At 54.3% G+C, this 16921-nt stretch overlaps 2 protein-coding genes across 4 annotated transcripts; one reads left to right on the forward strand and one right to left on the reverse strand.

The window, feature by feature from the left end:
* Positions 1-1239: 1239 nt before the first annotated feature.
* LOC131502569 (EKC/KEOPS complex subunit LAGE3-like) lies at positions 1240-2833 on the reverse strand. Of its 3 annotated transcripts, none has more exons than XM_058713395.1 (3): positions 2204-2833; positions 1770-1913; positions 1240-1572 (listed from the first exon to the last, which is right to left on the reverse strand). In XM_058713395.1, exons 1-3 carry the CDS (start codon positions 2581-2583, stop codon positions 1428-1430), a joined length of 669 nt encoding a protein of 222 aa, XP_058569378.1. In that variant the 5' UTR covers positions 2584-2833; the 3' UTR covers positions 1240-1427. The 3 variants fall into 3 exon arrangements, with proteins under 3 accessions (XP_058569378.1, XP_058569379.1, XP_058569380.1); XM_058713396.1 differs by having other exon boundaries at positions 1770-1910; positions 2204-2600; XM_058713397.1 differs by having other exon boundaries at positions 1785-1913; positions 2204-2600.
* Positions 2834-8326: 5493 nt separating this feature from the next.
* Positions 8327-16373, forward strand: LOC131502488 (olfactory receptor 3A3-like). Its single transcript, XM_058713260.1, is given in 3 exon segments — positions 8327-9033; positions 14603-15026; positions 15028-16373. Coding segments are annotated over 2 exon segments (993 nt in total). The 5' UTR covers positions 8327-9033; positions 14603-14762; the 3' UTR covers positions 15757-16373.
* The last annotated feature ends 548 nt before the right edge of the window (positions 16374-16921 follow it).

Here is a 16921-nt window from a genome sequence, read left to right on the forward strand (position 1 = left end):
TCTGTGTCTCCCTCTCTGTCTCTCTGCCCCTTCCCCGCTCACGCTGTCTCTGTCTTGCTCTCAAAACTAAATAAAAGCATTCAAAGAAAAAGAGAAAGAAAGAAAGAAAGAAAGAAAGAAAGAAAGAAAGAAAGAAAGAAGAAAAAAAGGATTCATGTTGGCTTAAGCAAAGGGAGAGTTTCTGGATGTGTGTAACTGAACGATCGTGGCGGGGGCGGGGGGCGGGTAGTTCTGTCTTCAGGCATGGCTGGATCCAGGATTTGGTTCTCTGCGATGTGCCTTCCTGCTCTTGCTTCCCATCTGTCCAGTGTCAGCCTGTTCCTTCCCCCCGCCCCCGTAGCCCCGGAAAGGCCGGAAAGGAAGGAACCAAAACCGTGTTTGCTTACAGAGATCATGACCATGCATGTAGAAACTCCGAGGGAACCCTCGTGAGGCTAGCACTCCTGTTTAGCGAGGTTCCAAGACACAAGCTATTCAGAGGGAGCTAACCACCCCCCACCCCGCCCCCAAACCCGTAGCCACTTGTGGCACCACTCCCTTGCTCATGGGAAACAAGGCCAGTAAGCCCCAAAACTCCTACTCTAGTGTTTCTGTGCTTATTTCCCTGGTACAAAAGGAGTCTTCTACTTCGGTAGGAAGCCACCCTACTGGTTGGTGGTGCGGGGAGACCAGACTTGTGGCGGCGGGGCGCCTTTTCTGGAGAGCACTCGTGTGCCGAGAAGCTATAGAACGCGGGAATTCTACCTCTTGGAAACGATCTGAAGGAAGTAACTGTTCGCGCAAAGACTTCTGTTCAAGAATCCCATTGACTCACACGACCCATAACAGGGGCAAAGCTGAGAACGACCCGACTGCTCAACATTATGTAATAATGCATTTGTGTGTCTCCTGGATAACAGTTTTTGAAGGGTTCTTAGGGAGTGGGAAAGCTAGTACGTTCAACGGGGAAAAACAAAAACAAAACAAAACAAAAAAGGATCCGGAGAAAAGTTAACGCTAAACTGGAAAATGCATACATTATACGTTGTTATCCATTTAATGGGTAAATACAACTAAGAACGTATTCCAAAACGTCAGCAGTCTTTACCGCTGAATACAGGACCCGATTTTCCTCTCCCTGAGTCGTCTTGGATAAGCTTGGGCTGCTGGACTACGATTCCCAGAACCTCCCTTCCAACACCAGAACACAGGTAAGAAAATGTGGAGGCGCAGGAACTGAGAAGAAACTCGGACACAAAAGAGTCGCTCAGTTTCATGTTGTGCAGTAACAAACACGTAAGCGCCCGTCCCTCCAGGCGCAGGGAAGGAACTGAAGTGGGCCAAGAGCCACCGAGGCCCAGACCTGCAGGACGTTAGACCCCCGATAATAAAGTGGCGAGGACGCCAAGTGTCAACGCCCTGTGCCTTGCCCAGTGAGGGCTGCCAGGTTAGGCCTCGGCCCCCTTTCCCGGGCCTAGGCGTCGCGGAGGCCGGGACCCCAAGGCGCGAATGTTTCGTATCACCAGGGGAAGCCGGTCCAGGAAGGAGTTGACGGAAACTCGGAAGAAGATGGGGTTTTCAGTAGTCCATCTCCTAAAAGTGAGGGAAGAGGGAAATCCGGTTAAAGGGGAGAGCTGCTGTGGAGGTGCAGGGCACCAGCCCCTTCCCCCACACAACCCCCCACCCCCCGCCTCCCACCTAACGCGTGTGTCGGGGCCTCCACGACGGCACCGGAAGGCAGAGATGCGACCACGGCACCCGCCGCCACCGCCCACCCGTCCCGCGCATACTCTTGGAGGACGCACACGGCCAGGGCGCTGCCCCTCACGCAGAGCTCCTTCTGAGCCAACCCTCGGTGGCGTTGGACGTGTGTAGTCAGGGACCTGCGGGCCATCTCTGCCTCCAGGGGCGACCGGAAAGACACAGTGAGCCTGCTGGGAGGCACCCGGTTAAGGCACAACGGGCTCCCGGAGTTCCCATGGCCTGAAGCCTCCCGACCACTCAGAGGCCCGCTTCTACCCCCCGGGACACTCGCGCTCCCTCCCGCCACCTCTGCCCACCCTGAGCCGCTTCCCCCACCCTGGGGGCCCGCGGCCACCGGCTGTCCCTGTCCCGCCAGGCTGCCCACCCCCGCCCCCGTCCGTCCCGTCCCCGGGCTGCCGCCCTGCTCCCCAGCCACCCCGCCACGGCCCCTGCCCAGACAGAGGCTCCACGGAAAGGATACAACTCCAGCAGTCTTGAGGAGGTCACTGCCGCCGGCGTTGCGTCTCCACCAGGGGCCAGGGCCCTCGGGGCCCGTTCGGCCAGGGGAGGGGCGCAGGCCCCCTCGACCACTGCTCCCTTGCTGCCAGGGCCACCCTCGCCATCGTGGCGGCTGCAGTTGCCCTGGCAACCGGGACCTCGGGGGCTAAGCTGGGGGTCGTGGCCGTCCGTGCCTCCGTCGGAGGCCTGTGGGGCTGCCCCCGCGTCCTCCGCGCCACCCTCGGGAGCCCGCGTGACCGCCGCGCCGTCCGCGCCGTCCTCGTCAGGGGCCTGCGTGACCGCCACTTCCTCCGCGCCGTCGTCCGGGGCCGGAGAGGCCGCTTCGTCGTCCGGGGCCCTCATGGCCGCCGCACCGGCCTCCTCAGAGCCCACCGCTACGCTGCGCCCAGTGTCGGCGGACCGCTGAGACCCCCGGCAGGCCTCGCGAAGCCCGGCCCCTCGGCGCGCAAGGCTGTCGGGGATGGCCAGGGCGCCTGCGCAGACAGACCCCGCGGAGCTGGTTCCCACCGAGCCGGCCTCGCTGTGTTGGCCCAGAGCCTGGATCCGGTGGACGCTGACCCGGAGGAGATGGAGGCTGGTTCCGGAAGCTTCGCCCCTCGACGCGTGACGTCACTGTCGGTCTCCTGCGTCCCCGAGAGCATTCCGGTGAGGCCACTGGCACCTGACTGTTTCCCCGCCCGGCCCGCCCCTCCCCCCAAGCGTGTGTCTGCGCAGGCGCCAGCCGGGCGCACGTGCGAGCAGCCAACTGACCGCCGCCCACCCGGGTCCTGGGCATCGAGGCGTGGGCCGCGCTCAGGCGCTTCTGGGCAGCACCGTGCCTGTCCCTGTCTGTGGGCTCCCCGTACGCCTCGGGTCTGCGTGTGCCGGGACCCGTCCACGAGGGCGGGCGGGGGGGTGGGGGGCCGAAGCAGGATGCTGAGCAGGGGCCACTCCCAGGCCCTGCCTGTCCTCAGGGAGCACGCCCCGCGCGCGGCCCCTAGGGGAGCTGGAATGGACGGGCCTCACTCCCTCACCACTTTTCGGTCCCGGGCACCGTCAGTCCCCTAGTGCCTGCCAGCCTGGGGGAGGGTACACCGCCGAGGGCGTGACCGGCCTCCGGCCTGGGGCTCCCAGACTCCCGCCTCCCACACCGCAATGGCTGCGGGCTTGGGCCGGGGGCCCGGGGGCCCAGGGGGGCCCAGCTGGCCCCGAGGGCAGCGGCACGGGGGAGCACCGCCCCGGCGACAGCTCCCCCGTCGCTTTGGCCTCTGCTGCGGCAGCCCTGACGGGCTGTCCCTCCCCCAGGAACAAAGTCTTGTGGCTCTCGGGGGGCGGGGGGGGGGGCCTGGAGTTGCCAGGGTCCCTCAGCTGGGAGGTGACCCTGTGTCTGCCGGCCTTCTGGGGGCTGGCCTACTTCTGTGTCTGCAAGGAGGTCAAGTCAAGAGGAAAGGTACAGGTGGAGGCGGGCGGGTCGGGGTGGGTGATGATGGCAGGGGTGGGGACAGCATGTCCGGTGGGGAGAAGGGGTGTCTCCGCCCAGGGGCGAGGTGACCGGGCCAGGCCATGAGGCGGGGGCAGGTCCTTGAACCCAGCCCGGTGGATTTCCCACGCGTGCCTGGGTAGTCCTCCGCAACCTCCAAACTCCAGCCCAGCCGCTTTCCGTTCTGAGGGGACAGGCCCAGGCGACAGCCAGCTGAACTTGCCTGTGTCGGGTATTCCCGCCCCAATTTCCCTCTCTTCCTCACTCACTACTTCCTCACTCTCTGCTTTGCGGCCAGCCTGGGGGGACCCGGCCCGTGGCCCTCCCTTGCCTACCTGTCCTGCTCTGCTGAGGGTGGGAGGGAGGCAGAGGTCTTCTCGGTCACCTCGCTGTCGCCTCTGTCTCTGGCCGGCCCAGTCCACTCCGCCCTGCCCAGGACCCTGCCCCTGTGCAGAGAACCAGAGGAGGCACGGGACCTGCCTCCAGGCCGATGTCCTGCTCCCCACCCGGGGAACGTCCTGCCTCCGCCCTCCCTCTACAGCTGACCTGTCCTTGCGGGGGCGGCCGATGGCCAGCTGAGTACCCCGCTTCCTTCGGGAGGAGCCCAGGCTCTGAGGAGTAGAAGGGGGGGCTGCAGGCTGGCCTCCCGCTTGACCTCGGAGCGGACCGTACCACAGTGGGGGGAGTGTGGCCCGCCTGCCCCCCTGCTGAGGCTGGGGGCCCCTAAGTGGGGAGGCGGGGCCGCAGGGCCCCTTCTGAGCAGGTCCCCCCCCCCCCCCCCGCCCCAGATCGTTTACTTCACGGCTACCTTCCCCTGCGTGGTCCTCGTCGTGCTGTTGGTGCGGGGAGTGCTGCTGCCCGGCGCCCTGGATGGCATCATCTACTCTCTCAAGCCTGACTTGTGGAAGCACTCGCTGGGTCGTGAGTGCCGGCATCCCGTGGGGCGTAGAGATCACGCACACAAGGACGTCAAAGAATTGAAAACGCTGAAGGTCATGTAAAGTCACTGTGAACGTTTTGGGGGAGAAATACACAAAAAAGAAGTGGGGACCACCCTCAATGCCACCACACAGAGATACGAGGTATTTACACTTCAGGCTACCGTTGCCGGATTTCCGTGCACATATACAGTAGCTTCCTAAGTTGGGATTTTAGTGATTTCCCTTTTGCATCGTGGTTTTTCCTATGCGACCGCATCCCTGTTCTCCATGGCCACTAACTACTTTAGCTCCAGTCGCCATCCCTTCCCTCCTTGCCTCCTACTGGCAGGCTTGCCCCCCGGCGGGAGCCCCTTCGTGACCTTCCCAGACCGCCGATCTGATCCGCACCTGTGCTCAGTCGCCCCCTCCAAAGGCCGCTTTGGTGTGTCTACCTGTACCGGGGAAGGGGACGGGGTGCGGGGCCGTGTCCGTCTGGGCTGTGGCCCATCTCCCTCCACGAACCGCTGCGAGGTCGTGGAGCCCCACGTGCTGGGGACACTGAGCCCAAGGAAGAGACAGGGCCCTCTGGACAACAGGCCGTGGTGTGTGGCGGCCTCCCACGAGGTCTGGGGAGGGGCTAGGGGTGTGGGAGGGGGTGGAGCTGAGGTAGGACTGGTTTGCGTGGGTGCAGTGGGGTCACACGTCACAGCGCGTGGCGACGATTGGTGAGGGAGCAGCTGCTGGAGAGGCAGCAGCTGCTGGAGAGGCGGCCGAGGGCGGGGTTTATAGACGTGCATGTGTTGAAAGATCCTTGTTTTCCGGCTGCAGGTTCCTCCTGCCCGTGCCTGGAGATGAGAGCTGCCTGCCCCGTAGACAGTGACAAAGAACAGGGCAGACAGAGACAGTCCGACGCTCAGGCTGAGGCGCTCTTTGGTGACATTGCTCATTGAAATGCTTCCACCAGCCACAGGCCGCTCTAGACACTGGCCACCTTCTTGCTGTGACACCCGCCTCCAGGACAAGGCAGCTGTGCCTTTACTTTCCTCACTTGTCCTGAGGACCTATTCGGAGACGCTCAGGTACAGATTCATAACTATAGAGTCGCGGCGTTCTCCACAGCTCAGTCACGTGCTCAGAGGCTTTAGGAGTTGGGCCATGGCAGTCTGTTTGGGCATGGACACTGGGGACCATGAGCCGCACCACCGTGTGGGGAGTAGTGTCAGGCAGAGGCTTCCTGGCTAACGCAGCTGGCGGGCCGTCGAAGGCTCGTGGCACGGCTGGTTCAGGCAGACGCGTCCACTCGGGTGCCCATTTGGGCAGACGCACTAGGGTGTCGTGGCACTCTAAGGGGTGGAGCTTCATAAGTGAGAACTGATTGGCTACAGAAGGGACTGCTTGGTGGGAACCAATCACAGGTCAGGAGGCATGACCAGTGGTCCGTGTGGACAGTTGCTCTGGGCATCCGGAATTGCATTGTGGAGTAAAGGGGTGAAGCATTGTGAGAGAGCGCTTTGTCCTTCAGTGATGCCTTGAGAGGGTGGGAGGATTCAAAGTTGGGCCTCAGGTGGCTGGTGGAGGCCCCGTGAGGGCAGCAGACGAAGGCACAGGTGCCGTGGGCGTGGTGGTGGGCGCAGCAGGTGGTGGCCAGTGTGTGCCAGGTGGACCTCGTGGTGTCAGTGGCCCCAGAGTCCCTGGTGGTTCGGGTGGTGCCTGTGACCCTGGCCGTCCCAGCAACCCCGGAGGCCTGAGCAATCCGGAAAGAACCAGCATTGTGGGAGAGGTAGGTGCCGCCTCTGGTGGCGCTCTCCAAATGGAGCGGGCATCCTACACACCAGGTCCTGGTGGAGATGCCGCACCTGGCACTAGAGGTCCTGGTAACCGACTGCTCCAGTTGTATCCTATTCAAGGAGTCCCAGCGGGCTGGACGGCAGGGGGATGGGCTGGAGGTGGTTTGGCGCGCGGCGGGGTGGGGTGTGGGGGGAGACTTGGGGAAGTGGAGTTGCAAGGGGAGCAGGAGGGAGCTCCGGGCACCTGGAGGGTATCGGCTCGGGTTTGGCCTGTGCTGACAGAGGATGCGGAGTGCGGTGGACCGCCTGATGGGACTGAAGCGGTAGGGACAATGCTATCCAGGGTGGCCTGGCTGTATAGGGTGGGAGGTTGTGGACAGCCTGAGGGTCAGCCTGGGGTGGGGAAGGCAGGCCTCACTGACGAGGAGGCCTGAGGCACAGGCAAAATTAGTACTGTGGATGGTGCCTTAACCCAGTCTCCACCAGCACCCTCACTATACCTTTCCCATCGGCCATGGATGCAGAGATTGCCCACAGGTTCCTGACTCCAAACGAGGAGCTCCAGGAGCCAGTCCGGGAGGAGCTCAATGTGAACGGCAGCATCCTGACTGTGTTAGTTCTAGAACGGTCCAGGGAGAGGGTGGTGGCAGGTGACCAGGGACAAGGTCAATTCCGGGGGAGCTGTAATGGAGACCAGGGAAACAGGAAAGGAGTGAGTCGAAGGAAGGAGTGTGGTGCTCTAGGATCGTTGCTGTGTGAAGGGGCGGAGCGGGGAATGTGCCCCACCTGCCCTCTGACTTGACTTATTTTTTCCTACCTTGTAGCCGCTTCACTGCCGATGACCCTGGCCAGCTCCAAATGTCCATCACCTCCTGTCTTGGCCAGCTTTCCCTAGTGATACGGACCATGCAGATCATCATGCCCCCCTTTTTTACAAAGCCGCAGCAGTGAAAAGGTGGCTGGACCCAACTCTGTGTCCCCCCCACATGACAGTGATTCCTGCAGCAGCTGCCGTTTTCTTACCGAGACCGCATCTTTTGCCTATACTGGCCCTTGGGTGCTTCAGATCCACATTTTTTTTTTTTTTTTTTTTTTTTTTTTTTTTTGGTGATTAAATGGTAACTGCTACTATTCTATGTCTGGGTTTATTTTTAGCATCTACGCCTTCTCCTATTCTCGCCTTTGTTCTCAGGTAGGGGGAGAGATTCTGACATTCAGATACTCAAGTACTAGAAGGCAATTGAAGAAGACAAGTTAGGCGATGGGAGAAAAAAATTATGTCCCGTTATTCAGGACATTAACTACTGTCAACATGTTAGAATTTTTGTTTTAGTTTTATACTTGCATGTACATAGTCATGTATAATACCTGCGGAGTAAGGCTTTGTGGCTTATCGGCCTTGATTCAGATCTGTGGAGAAGAGCGCTGGGACAGCTGGCTAGGTCGGCCCCACTGCCCATTCTATACTCCCGTGTCATCAGAGGCCTCATTCCCTGAGGTTCCGAACCCACAATTCTCAGAGCTCCTTGTGGTTGGCTCTCACTTCACTTGTATCATCCTTCCCCAAAGTGTTTTTCCAGTTTATTACGCTGCTGCTTGCTTCCCTAAAGTCCTGACAAGGGCCCTTGAGGAAAACAAAAAGGGGAAGAGGTCTCCCTGAGGCAGGGAGGGGACATGAAGTACATTACCCTTTGCCTTCCCCTCCAAGACTCTCTTATTTAGCACAACAGTGGGGCCACGTACAAGGCACCCGAGTGGCTGAGGAGGGGAATGGGCGACGCCCCGGTGCACGAGGGGAGTCTCTAAAATGGAGAGAGGAGGAACAGAGCCTTGCCTGAGGGAGAATTAGCACTGCCAGCAGAGAGAGACTGAGCTGTGGAGAACGCCGCGACTCTATAGTTATGAATCTGTACCTGAGCGTCTCCGAATAGGTCCTCAGGACAAGTGAGGAAAGTAAAGGCACAGCTGCCTTGTCCTGGAGGCGGGTGTCACAGCAAGAAGGTGGCCAGTGTCTAGAGCGGCCTGTGGCTGGTGGAAGCATTTCAATGAGCAATGTCACCAAAGAGCGCCTCAGCCTGAGCGTCGGACTGTCTCTGTCTGCCCTGTTCTTTGTCACTGTCTACGGGGCAGGCAGCTCTCATCTCCAGGCACGGGCAGGAGGAACCTGCAGCCGGAAAACAAGGATCTTTCAACACATGCACGTCTATAAACGAAGCACCGCATTGTTAGAATGAAAGATAAAAACCATATGATCATCTCCCTAGGTGCAGAAAACGCATTTGACAAAATAGAACGTATTTCCATGATAAAAACCCTCCACGAATGGGGGCAGAGAAGTTGTATAGCTCAATACCACAAAGCCCACATATGACAAAACCCACAGCTGACATCATACGCAACAGTGAGAGGTTGAAAGCTTTCCCTCTAGAATCAAGAACAAGGCAAGGCTGGTCAGAGACGTACCGGGTTAAATTTCAATCCTCGACGTTGAAATGTGTTGAGAATTGGTCCGTGGCTCAGAAAATGCTTTATCTTGGCGAACATACTTGTACTTGAAAAGAATGTGTAGTGGACACACGTGTGGAATTCAGATCTCCTGTTTTGTGTTCTAAAGACATCGGTCAAGGTAGGTGATACCACTGATCGTATGTTCTATGTTGGGGGACAACAAACTTTTCACATAAAAGAGGCCCCGGGCTGGATTTGGCCAGGAGGCGGTAGTTTGCCAATCCCTGCTCTATTTCTTTTAACGGACTGTGTTGTCTCTCTCTCTCTCGCTTGCTGAGGGAGGATGTTAAAATCTCCAACCGTGATTTTGGACTTGTCCCTTTCACCTATTAATCCTAAAAATTCTTGCATCGCGCGCGCGCGTGTGTGCGTGTGTGTGTGTGCGTGTGTGTGCATGTGTGTGTGTGTGCGTGTGTGTTAAGTTTATTTATTTTGAGAGAGGGGGAGAGAGAGAGAGAGAGCCAGCGGGGGAGGGGCAGAGACAGAGGGGGACAGAGGATCCAAAGCAGGCTCGGTGCCGACGGGCAGAGAGCCTGACGCTGGGCTGGAACTCACCAACGGTGACATCATGACCTGAGCCGAAGTCAGACGCTTACCGACGGAGTCACCCAGGCGCCCCGTGTATTTTGAAGGTGTGTCATTAGGCACGAACATATTTATGATCATTTTCTCTTCCAGATGGATTCATTGCTGCTGTTACTAGTATGAAATGCATCCCTTCATCTTTGGTAACACAGTTTTCCTCGAAGTCTGATTTCTCTAATATCGCTATAACCACATCAGGCTTCTTTGCTCACTATTTATTCGTAAGTCCTTTTCCATCCTCTTACTTCTAACCTATTGGTGTCTTTGTATCTTGAATGTGGCTCACGTAGACAGCGTGTAGTGTGGTCACTTAAAAAAAGCACCCTTCTAACGATGTCTGCTTTTAAATTGGATTGTTTGGCAAATTCACATTTAATACGATTACCGATATGGTCGGATTTCAGTCTGCCATTTTGCTATTCAGTTTTTGTTTGTCCCTTCTCTTTTTTTGTTTTTGCTCAGCTTATTTGAGGCAAAATGCACGTATGGGAAGTTGCACACATTTAAGGGTACGGTTTCATGAGTTACGACAAAGGTGTCCACAACCAAAGCCGAGATACAGAACATTCCCATCGCTCTCACAGCCGCCCTTGTGCCTCCGTGCAGACAATGTCCTCCTCTACAGTCTGCCCCCACACAGCAAATTCAGCTTAGATTTTGCCTTTTCTGGAATTTCCGGGAATCACACAGTATGTCCATCCTTCTTTGTTGCTGACCGGTATTCCATTGCGTGCATGTACCGTAATTTAGGCTTAACCACTCACCCGCTATTGGACGTTTGGCTTGTTTCCAAACTGCGGTTATTGTTAATCAAGTTGATACGAAGATTCACGTACAAGTCTTTGCACACACATATATTTTTAATTCCCTTGTGTAAATAGCAGAAGTGGGGTTTCTGGGTCACATGGTAAGCGTAAGTGTGACTGTATAAGAAACGGAAGCACTGTTTTCCGATGTGATCATGCCAATTTACAGTCCCGCCAGTGACATGTGAACTTTCCATTCTGTCTGTATCCTCTTTTAGTCATCCTTATGTCTTCCGACTTTATTCCTCTTTTGCAAGTTCGAGCTGCCTATTCCAGGTTCTTTGCATTTGGATATACACTTTGGAATCAGCTTGTCCATTTCTGCAGTATCACGATTTTTACCGGGTTTGCAATGAATTTCTAGAATGGTGTGGTGGGAGTGTACATCTTAAGAATACAGGGCCTTGGGGCACCTGGGTGGCTCAGTCGATTAAGCGTCTGACTCTTGATTTCGGCTCAGGTCATGATCTCACGGTTTGTGAGACCGGGCCCAGAGTCGGGGTGTGCACTGACGGCTCGGAGCCTGCTTGGGATATTCCCTCTCTCTCTCTCTCTCCCTCCCTCTCTCGCTCCCTCTCTCTCTCTCTGCCCCTCCCCTGCTCGTGCTCTCTCTGTCTCTTCCAAAATAAATAAATAAACGCTAAAAGAAAAAAGAATACAGGATCTTCCGCTCCACGCATAGGATGCGTTTCTCCATTTTTGTAAGCTTTCTTTCACTTATCAACAGTTTTTAGTGTTCACCGTAAAGGTTTTGCACATATGTTATTACATGTGTCCCCAAATACTTCATGTTTGGGGATGCTATTATAAATGGTAGTGATTTTTTAAAATGTCACTCTTCTTTTCTTTGTACATCACTTAGGGTTTTCTACGTAAACAAACATGTCATCTCTGAATAAGGATAATCCCATTTCTTTATTCCTCTTTCTTGCCTAGTGCACCGCCTCGGATTTCCAGGACAGTGTTGAATGGAAGTGGTGAACGTCCATACCTTGTTTCTCAAACTTTGCAGGCGAGGGAGTGGGGGCGGTGATTCTATCTTTCACCATTAAGTATCATGTTAGCTGTAGGATTTTTGTAGGTTCCCTTTATCAGATTAAGAACGTTTCCCTCTAGTCCTAGTTTTCCGAGAGTTCTTGTCATGAGTGGTTGTTGGATATTGTCTGATGCTTTTTTTCTGCGTCTATTGAAATGATCACATGTTTTTTCTCCTTTATTTTCTTAATATGACAGATGACACTGATTGACTTTTTTGTTTTTAATGAAAACCAATTCTTGGGATAAACCCCACTTGGCCACGATGGTATCATCCTCTTTGTATGTTGCTGGGTTGAATTTGCTAATATCGAATCAAGTTCTTTTGTGTGTGTGACTTCATGAAGGATATTGCTCTGTGGTTTTCTTTTCTTGCAATGTCTTCATCTGGTTTTGGGGTTGTGTAATGCTGGCCTCATAAGATGATTTGGGAAATGTTTCTCCTCCTTTGCTTTCTGAAAGCATTTGTGTAGGATTGGTGATAGTTCTCCTTTAAGTATTTGGTGGTGGCCACTAGTAACGCCACGGGGCCCTGGAGTTTTCGGCTCCATTGCCTTCATAGATGTAGGGATATTCGGGTCTTCTATTTCTTCTTGAGTCAGTTTTGGTAGTTTGTGTCATTCAAGGAATTTGTCCATTTCATCTAAATTGGGAAACTTACCCACAAATATTGTTCCTAATATTCCCTGGTTACACTTTATTTTTCAAAATCAGTTTTATTGGTATTTTTAGAAAAAACATTTTTTTAACGTGTATTTATTTTTGAGACAGAGAGAGACAGAGCATGAACGGGGGAGGGTCAGAGAGAGGGAGACACAGAATGTGAAACAGGCTCCAGGCTCTGAGCTGTCAGCACAGAGCCCGACGCGGGGCTCGAACTCACGGACCGCGAGATCATGACCTGAGCCGAAGTCGGCCGCTCAACCGACTGAGCCACCCAGGCGCCCCTGGTATTTTTTTTTAAAGAAGCTTTCAGGGGCACCTGGGTGGCTCAGTCGGTTGAGCGTCCGACTTTGGCTCAGGTCACGATCTGGCAGTTGGTGAGTTCAGGCCCCACATGGGGCTCGCTGCTGTCAGCACAGTTCACTTCAGATCCTCTGTCCCCCTCTCCGTGCCCCTCCCCCACATGCACTCTCTCAAAAATGAATAAAACCTTTAAAAAGTGGGGGAGAGGGCGCCTGAGTGGCTCAGTCGGTTAAGGGTCTTACTTCGGCTCAGGTCATGATCTCACAGTCCGTCCGTCGGTTCGAGCCCCGCATCGGACTCTGTGCTGCCGGCTCAGGGCCTGGAGCCTGGAGCCTGTTGCGGATTCTGTGTCCCCCCTCTCTCTTTGCTCCTCCCCCACTCGCGCCCTGTCTCTCTCTGTGTCAAAAATAAACATTAAAACAGAAAAGAAAGACAGGGGAAAAAAGGCTTTCAGCTTCATGGATTTTCCTCTATTGTTTGTCCATTTAACGTTTTATTCATATCTGCTCTTAGCTTCATTATTTCTTTCCTACTGTGTATTTAGGTTTTGATTTTATGTCTTCTTCACAAAGTGGCCCCTCTATCGTTAGCAAACGTCCTCCATCCCATCGTATTCCTTGTCCTGAAGTCGGTTCTGCCTGCTCTTAATATAGCTACTCAAACTTTCTTATTAGAAGACTTGCATGGTGTATCTTTGCCCATCTTTTTACTTTTACCATCTCTGTGTCTTCGTAGAGCGCATTTCTTATGCGTAGCATATAGTTTTGCTTTGCCTTTTTATCCAGGCTGGCAATCTCCGTGTTTTAGTTGCCACGTTTAGACCATTTAGAATAAACTTAACGAGGGACATCGTTGAGTTTAAATCTACCATCCTGCTATTTATTTTCTATTTGCCCCATGTGTTCTGTGTTCCCCTCCCTGTCTTTTCGTGACTCCTTTCAGATTGAGTAATTTCTGGAAGTTCACTTTATCTCCGCTAGAGAAGTGTACATATTAAACCTAGGGTTCTAGGGATCCTAATATGTGTTTTACCTCATTATAGACCACCTTCAAGTAATTTCAAATCACTTCGCACGTAACGTAAGAACATTACAGCAGTACCCTTCCAACTACCCACTCGTGTCCTTTGTGCTATTGTTGTCATACCTTTTATTTCTATAGCAGTTATACACCCCACACCGTGTTGTCAATATTTTTGCTTTAGGTGGTTTGTGACGATTGAGAGACATTTTGAAGGGAGAAAAAATGTTTACATTTACCCACATACTTTCCAATTCTGGAACCCTCTTCATTACTTCATGTAGGTCCAAGTTCCCACGTGGTATCATCCTTGCTTGTGGAGAACAGCCTTTAACATTTGTTGTAGTGCAGGTTTTCCACTGACAACGAGTTAATCTCAGCTTTTATATGTCTGAAAAGGTCTTTATTTTGCTTCCTTTTTTCATTGAGGTAAAATCGAGATAACCTAAAATAAACCATCTGAGAGTGAACAGTCGAGTGGCATTTAGCACATTCCCACGTAAAAGGGTTGCCGAGCAGGGCTGGCACAATGAAGAGAGCAGCTGGGGAAATCGGACAAGCTAGCCTTGGATAGGAGGGCAGGGCTCTCTTCCACCGAGGCAGGGAATAGGCAAGGGCGTTTGCTGCTGTGGGCCAGTCCGAAGATGTGATACGGGGCACGGAGCTGACAGACTTCTTGCCCGATGGTCAGAGAGGAGAGGAGAGGAGAGGAGAGGAGAGGAGAGGAGAGGAGAGGAGGGAGAGCGTATCACAGAGGGCCTGGTAGGTCGCCGGGGGGACTTTGGCTTTGACGCTGAGTGAGATGGGAGGCACTGAAAGGTTCAGAGCGGGAGGAGGAGGGACCTGACTAGTGTCCTATCACTGCTCCTGAGTTGGGGCTCTGCTGGGTTGGTGAGGCTGAAATAAGGGGACCACTGCAGATAATGACGAGGTCTAGGGTCCTTATTCAGGTAGAAGCTTCTGAGGGACTGACTTTGATATCCTTACGGGAGGTGCATGCACCGTGGCTTCAAGGTCTGTGCACCTTGTCTTGGTGTGGGGTTACCGATTCCATTCTACTGGCCTCTACCTTACCGCTGGCCTCCTGAACCTAGCCTCACTCCCCCAATTCTGAGTCTTATGTTCTTAAGCTTGAAGCCTGTGTCTTTTTGTTGTTGTTGTTGTTGTTGTTGTTGTTGTTGTTGTTGTCTCTGGACCTTCCCTCACCCCTGCTGCCTTGTGCAAATTGGAACTCCACACTTGGATCCTCATCTGACTCTGAGTTGGACTCTACAGGTGCAGGTTTCTGCGCATGGTTCCGGGCAGCTGGGGAATGAGACCCGAGTGTCGCTGTTCCTTCTGGAAGGGCTGGCCGACGCAGAGGAGTTGAGGCCCTTGCTCTTTGTGATCCTTCTGCTGGTCCACAGCGTGGCTGGGCATTGCCAGCCTTACCGTGATGGACTCCCGACTCCACGCTCCCATGTACGACTTCTTAGTCAACCTCTCACTGCTGGACACTGCCTATATCTCCAGCACGGGGCCTCAGGTGCTGGAACACCTGCTGGCAGCAGTGCGGACCGTGCCCTATCGTGCTTGTCTTCCCCAGATCTTCTTTCTCCACTTCCTGGCTCCCTGGGAGTGCTTCCTGCTCACAGCCATGGCCTATGACCGCTATGCAGCCATCGGCCGGCCACCGCACCACCTAGTCCTCATGGGCCGACGGACGGACCCGGGCAGGAATGGCTTCCACCTCCCACCTGCTTGCCTTGGCCGATGCGTTCGCCCACACCGTCCTTGCAGCTCCACTGAGGTTCTGCGGGCCTCGCCTCATCACCCACTTCTCCTGTGGCCTCCCTCCACTGACCAGACTCTCTTGCTCAAGCACGTGGGCCAGCGAACTTGCCCTGTTCGTCTTCAGTTTCGTGGTGGCTCTTGCACCCCGTGCCCCGGTTGCGATCGCCTGTGTACGTGTTGTGGCTGCGATTCTCAGGATTCACTCCGCTGAGGGCCGAAGAAAAGCCTTTTCCACCTGTGGTGCTCACACCACCGTGGTCTGCATTTTCTACATCGCTTCAGTCCTCTGCTACATCCTCCCCAGCTCTGCGTGCTCTGGCTTGCGGGACCGGGTGCTCTCTGTGCTGTACGTGGTCCTCACCCCCATGCTCAACCCCGTCATCTACAGCATGCGAAACAAGGAGGTGAAGAGGGCTTTGTTCAAGGCCCTCGGGAAAGAAAGTGCCTCCTGGGCACTGGTCACATCAAATCAACGAGGAGTGTCCCCGGCTCAGGAGTTTCTCACATCCGAATGTGCTCCCAGTGCTAGGTGCCTGTCAGTCTCCACCTGCTCCGCACCCCACCCTCGTCGCACACTGGATGCCATAGGGATCCCTCCCTGTACAATGTATTACACGAAGGCACCAATTTTGCTGTGGACCAGAGCCGGGCTGTGACGTTTGCATTGGACATGGCAAGGGGCACGGCCCTCGTACACACTCTAGAGCCCCTCATCCCACGACACGCACTCAGCAGCCGTAGTGTAATGATTGATGAGGACATGACTGCCCGAATCAGCACGGCCGACGTCAGGTTCTCCTTCCAATGCCCTGGGCGCAGGTATGCACCTGCCTGGGTGGCGCCTGAAGCTCTGCAGAAGAAGCCTGAAGATACAAACAGACGCTGAGCAGACATGGGGAGTTTTGCAGTGCTTCTGTGGGAACTGGCGACACGGGAGGTACCCTTTGCTGACCTCTCCAACACGGAGATTGGAATGAAGGTGGCACTGGAAGGCCTTCGGCCTACCGTCCCACCGGGCATTTCCCCCCATGTGTGTAAGCTCATGAAGATCTTCTCCAGGGTGGGGCTGGCACATGCCAGTGCTTTGGGGGTGAATCCAATCACGCAGGAGTTTGAAATTTCATGCACGTGATCCATTTGGTGAATCCTATTTTGGGTGCCAGGTTTCCCCCCATTTTCAGCAACGATCAAATATTTCTGTTGCTCTCTTTTTTTTTCTTTCCTTATTCTAAAACACTGTTTTCTATTTATGGAAGTAAAACATGGTCATTGCCTAGGTTGTGCAGTTACAGAAACTTACAAAGTGACCAAAAAAGAAAAAAATGCCCTCTATAACCTCACCACCGCGAGAGAACCTCACTGTACACATTTTGATGGTTTATTTCAGGTTTCTTTTTGCGCTACAAATGTATGTGCACGGGCGCCTGGGTGGCTCAGCCGGTTGAGCGTCCGACTTCGGCTCAGGTCCTGATCTTGCGGTTCGTGAGTTCGGGTCCCGCGTCGGGCTCTGGTGCTGACAGCTCAGAGCCTGGAGCCTTGCTTTGGATTCTGTGTCCCCCTCTCTCTCCGCCCCACCCCTGCTGTGCTCTGTCTCTCTGTCTCTCTCTGTCTTTCAAAAAAAATGAATATACTTAAAAAAAATTTTTAAAAACCAAATGTACGTGCATGCACATTTAAAGTAGGAAAGCAAAACTGGAATCATAGTGCACTTACAGCTCCGAATGCTTAGATATTTAAATTTTTTTCCACTATAATGTATGCTTATTATAAAATCATTCATGCCTTACACAAAGGTGTGTTGTTAGAAAGTAAAAATTTCCC

The sequence above is a fragment of the Neofelis nebulosa genome, chromosome X, assembly GCF_028018385.1.
Source record: "Neofelis nebulosa isolate mNeoNeb1 chromosome X, mNeoNeb1.pri, whole genome shotgun sequence".
NCBI classification, from domain to species: Eukaryota; Metazoa; Chordata; class Mammalia; order Carnivora; family Felidae; genus Neofelis; species Neofelis nebulosa.

Excerpts from the sequence above, each read along its gene's own strand:
- LOC131502569 (XM_058713395.1), bottom strand. The coding sequence starts at position 2,583 with ATGAGGGCCCCGGACGACGAAGCGGCCTCTCCGGCCCCGGACGACGGC. Across the intron at positions 1,914-2,203 it reads TCCTCAAGACTGCTGGAGTT|CAGGCTCACTGTGTCTTTCC; the intron begins GTATCCTTTCCG and ends GGTGCCTCCCAG. Across the intron at positions 1,573-1,769 it reads GCCGTGTGCGTCCTCCAAGA|GAGATGGACTACTGAAAACC; the intron begins GTATGCGCGGGA and ends CCTCACTTTTAG.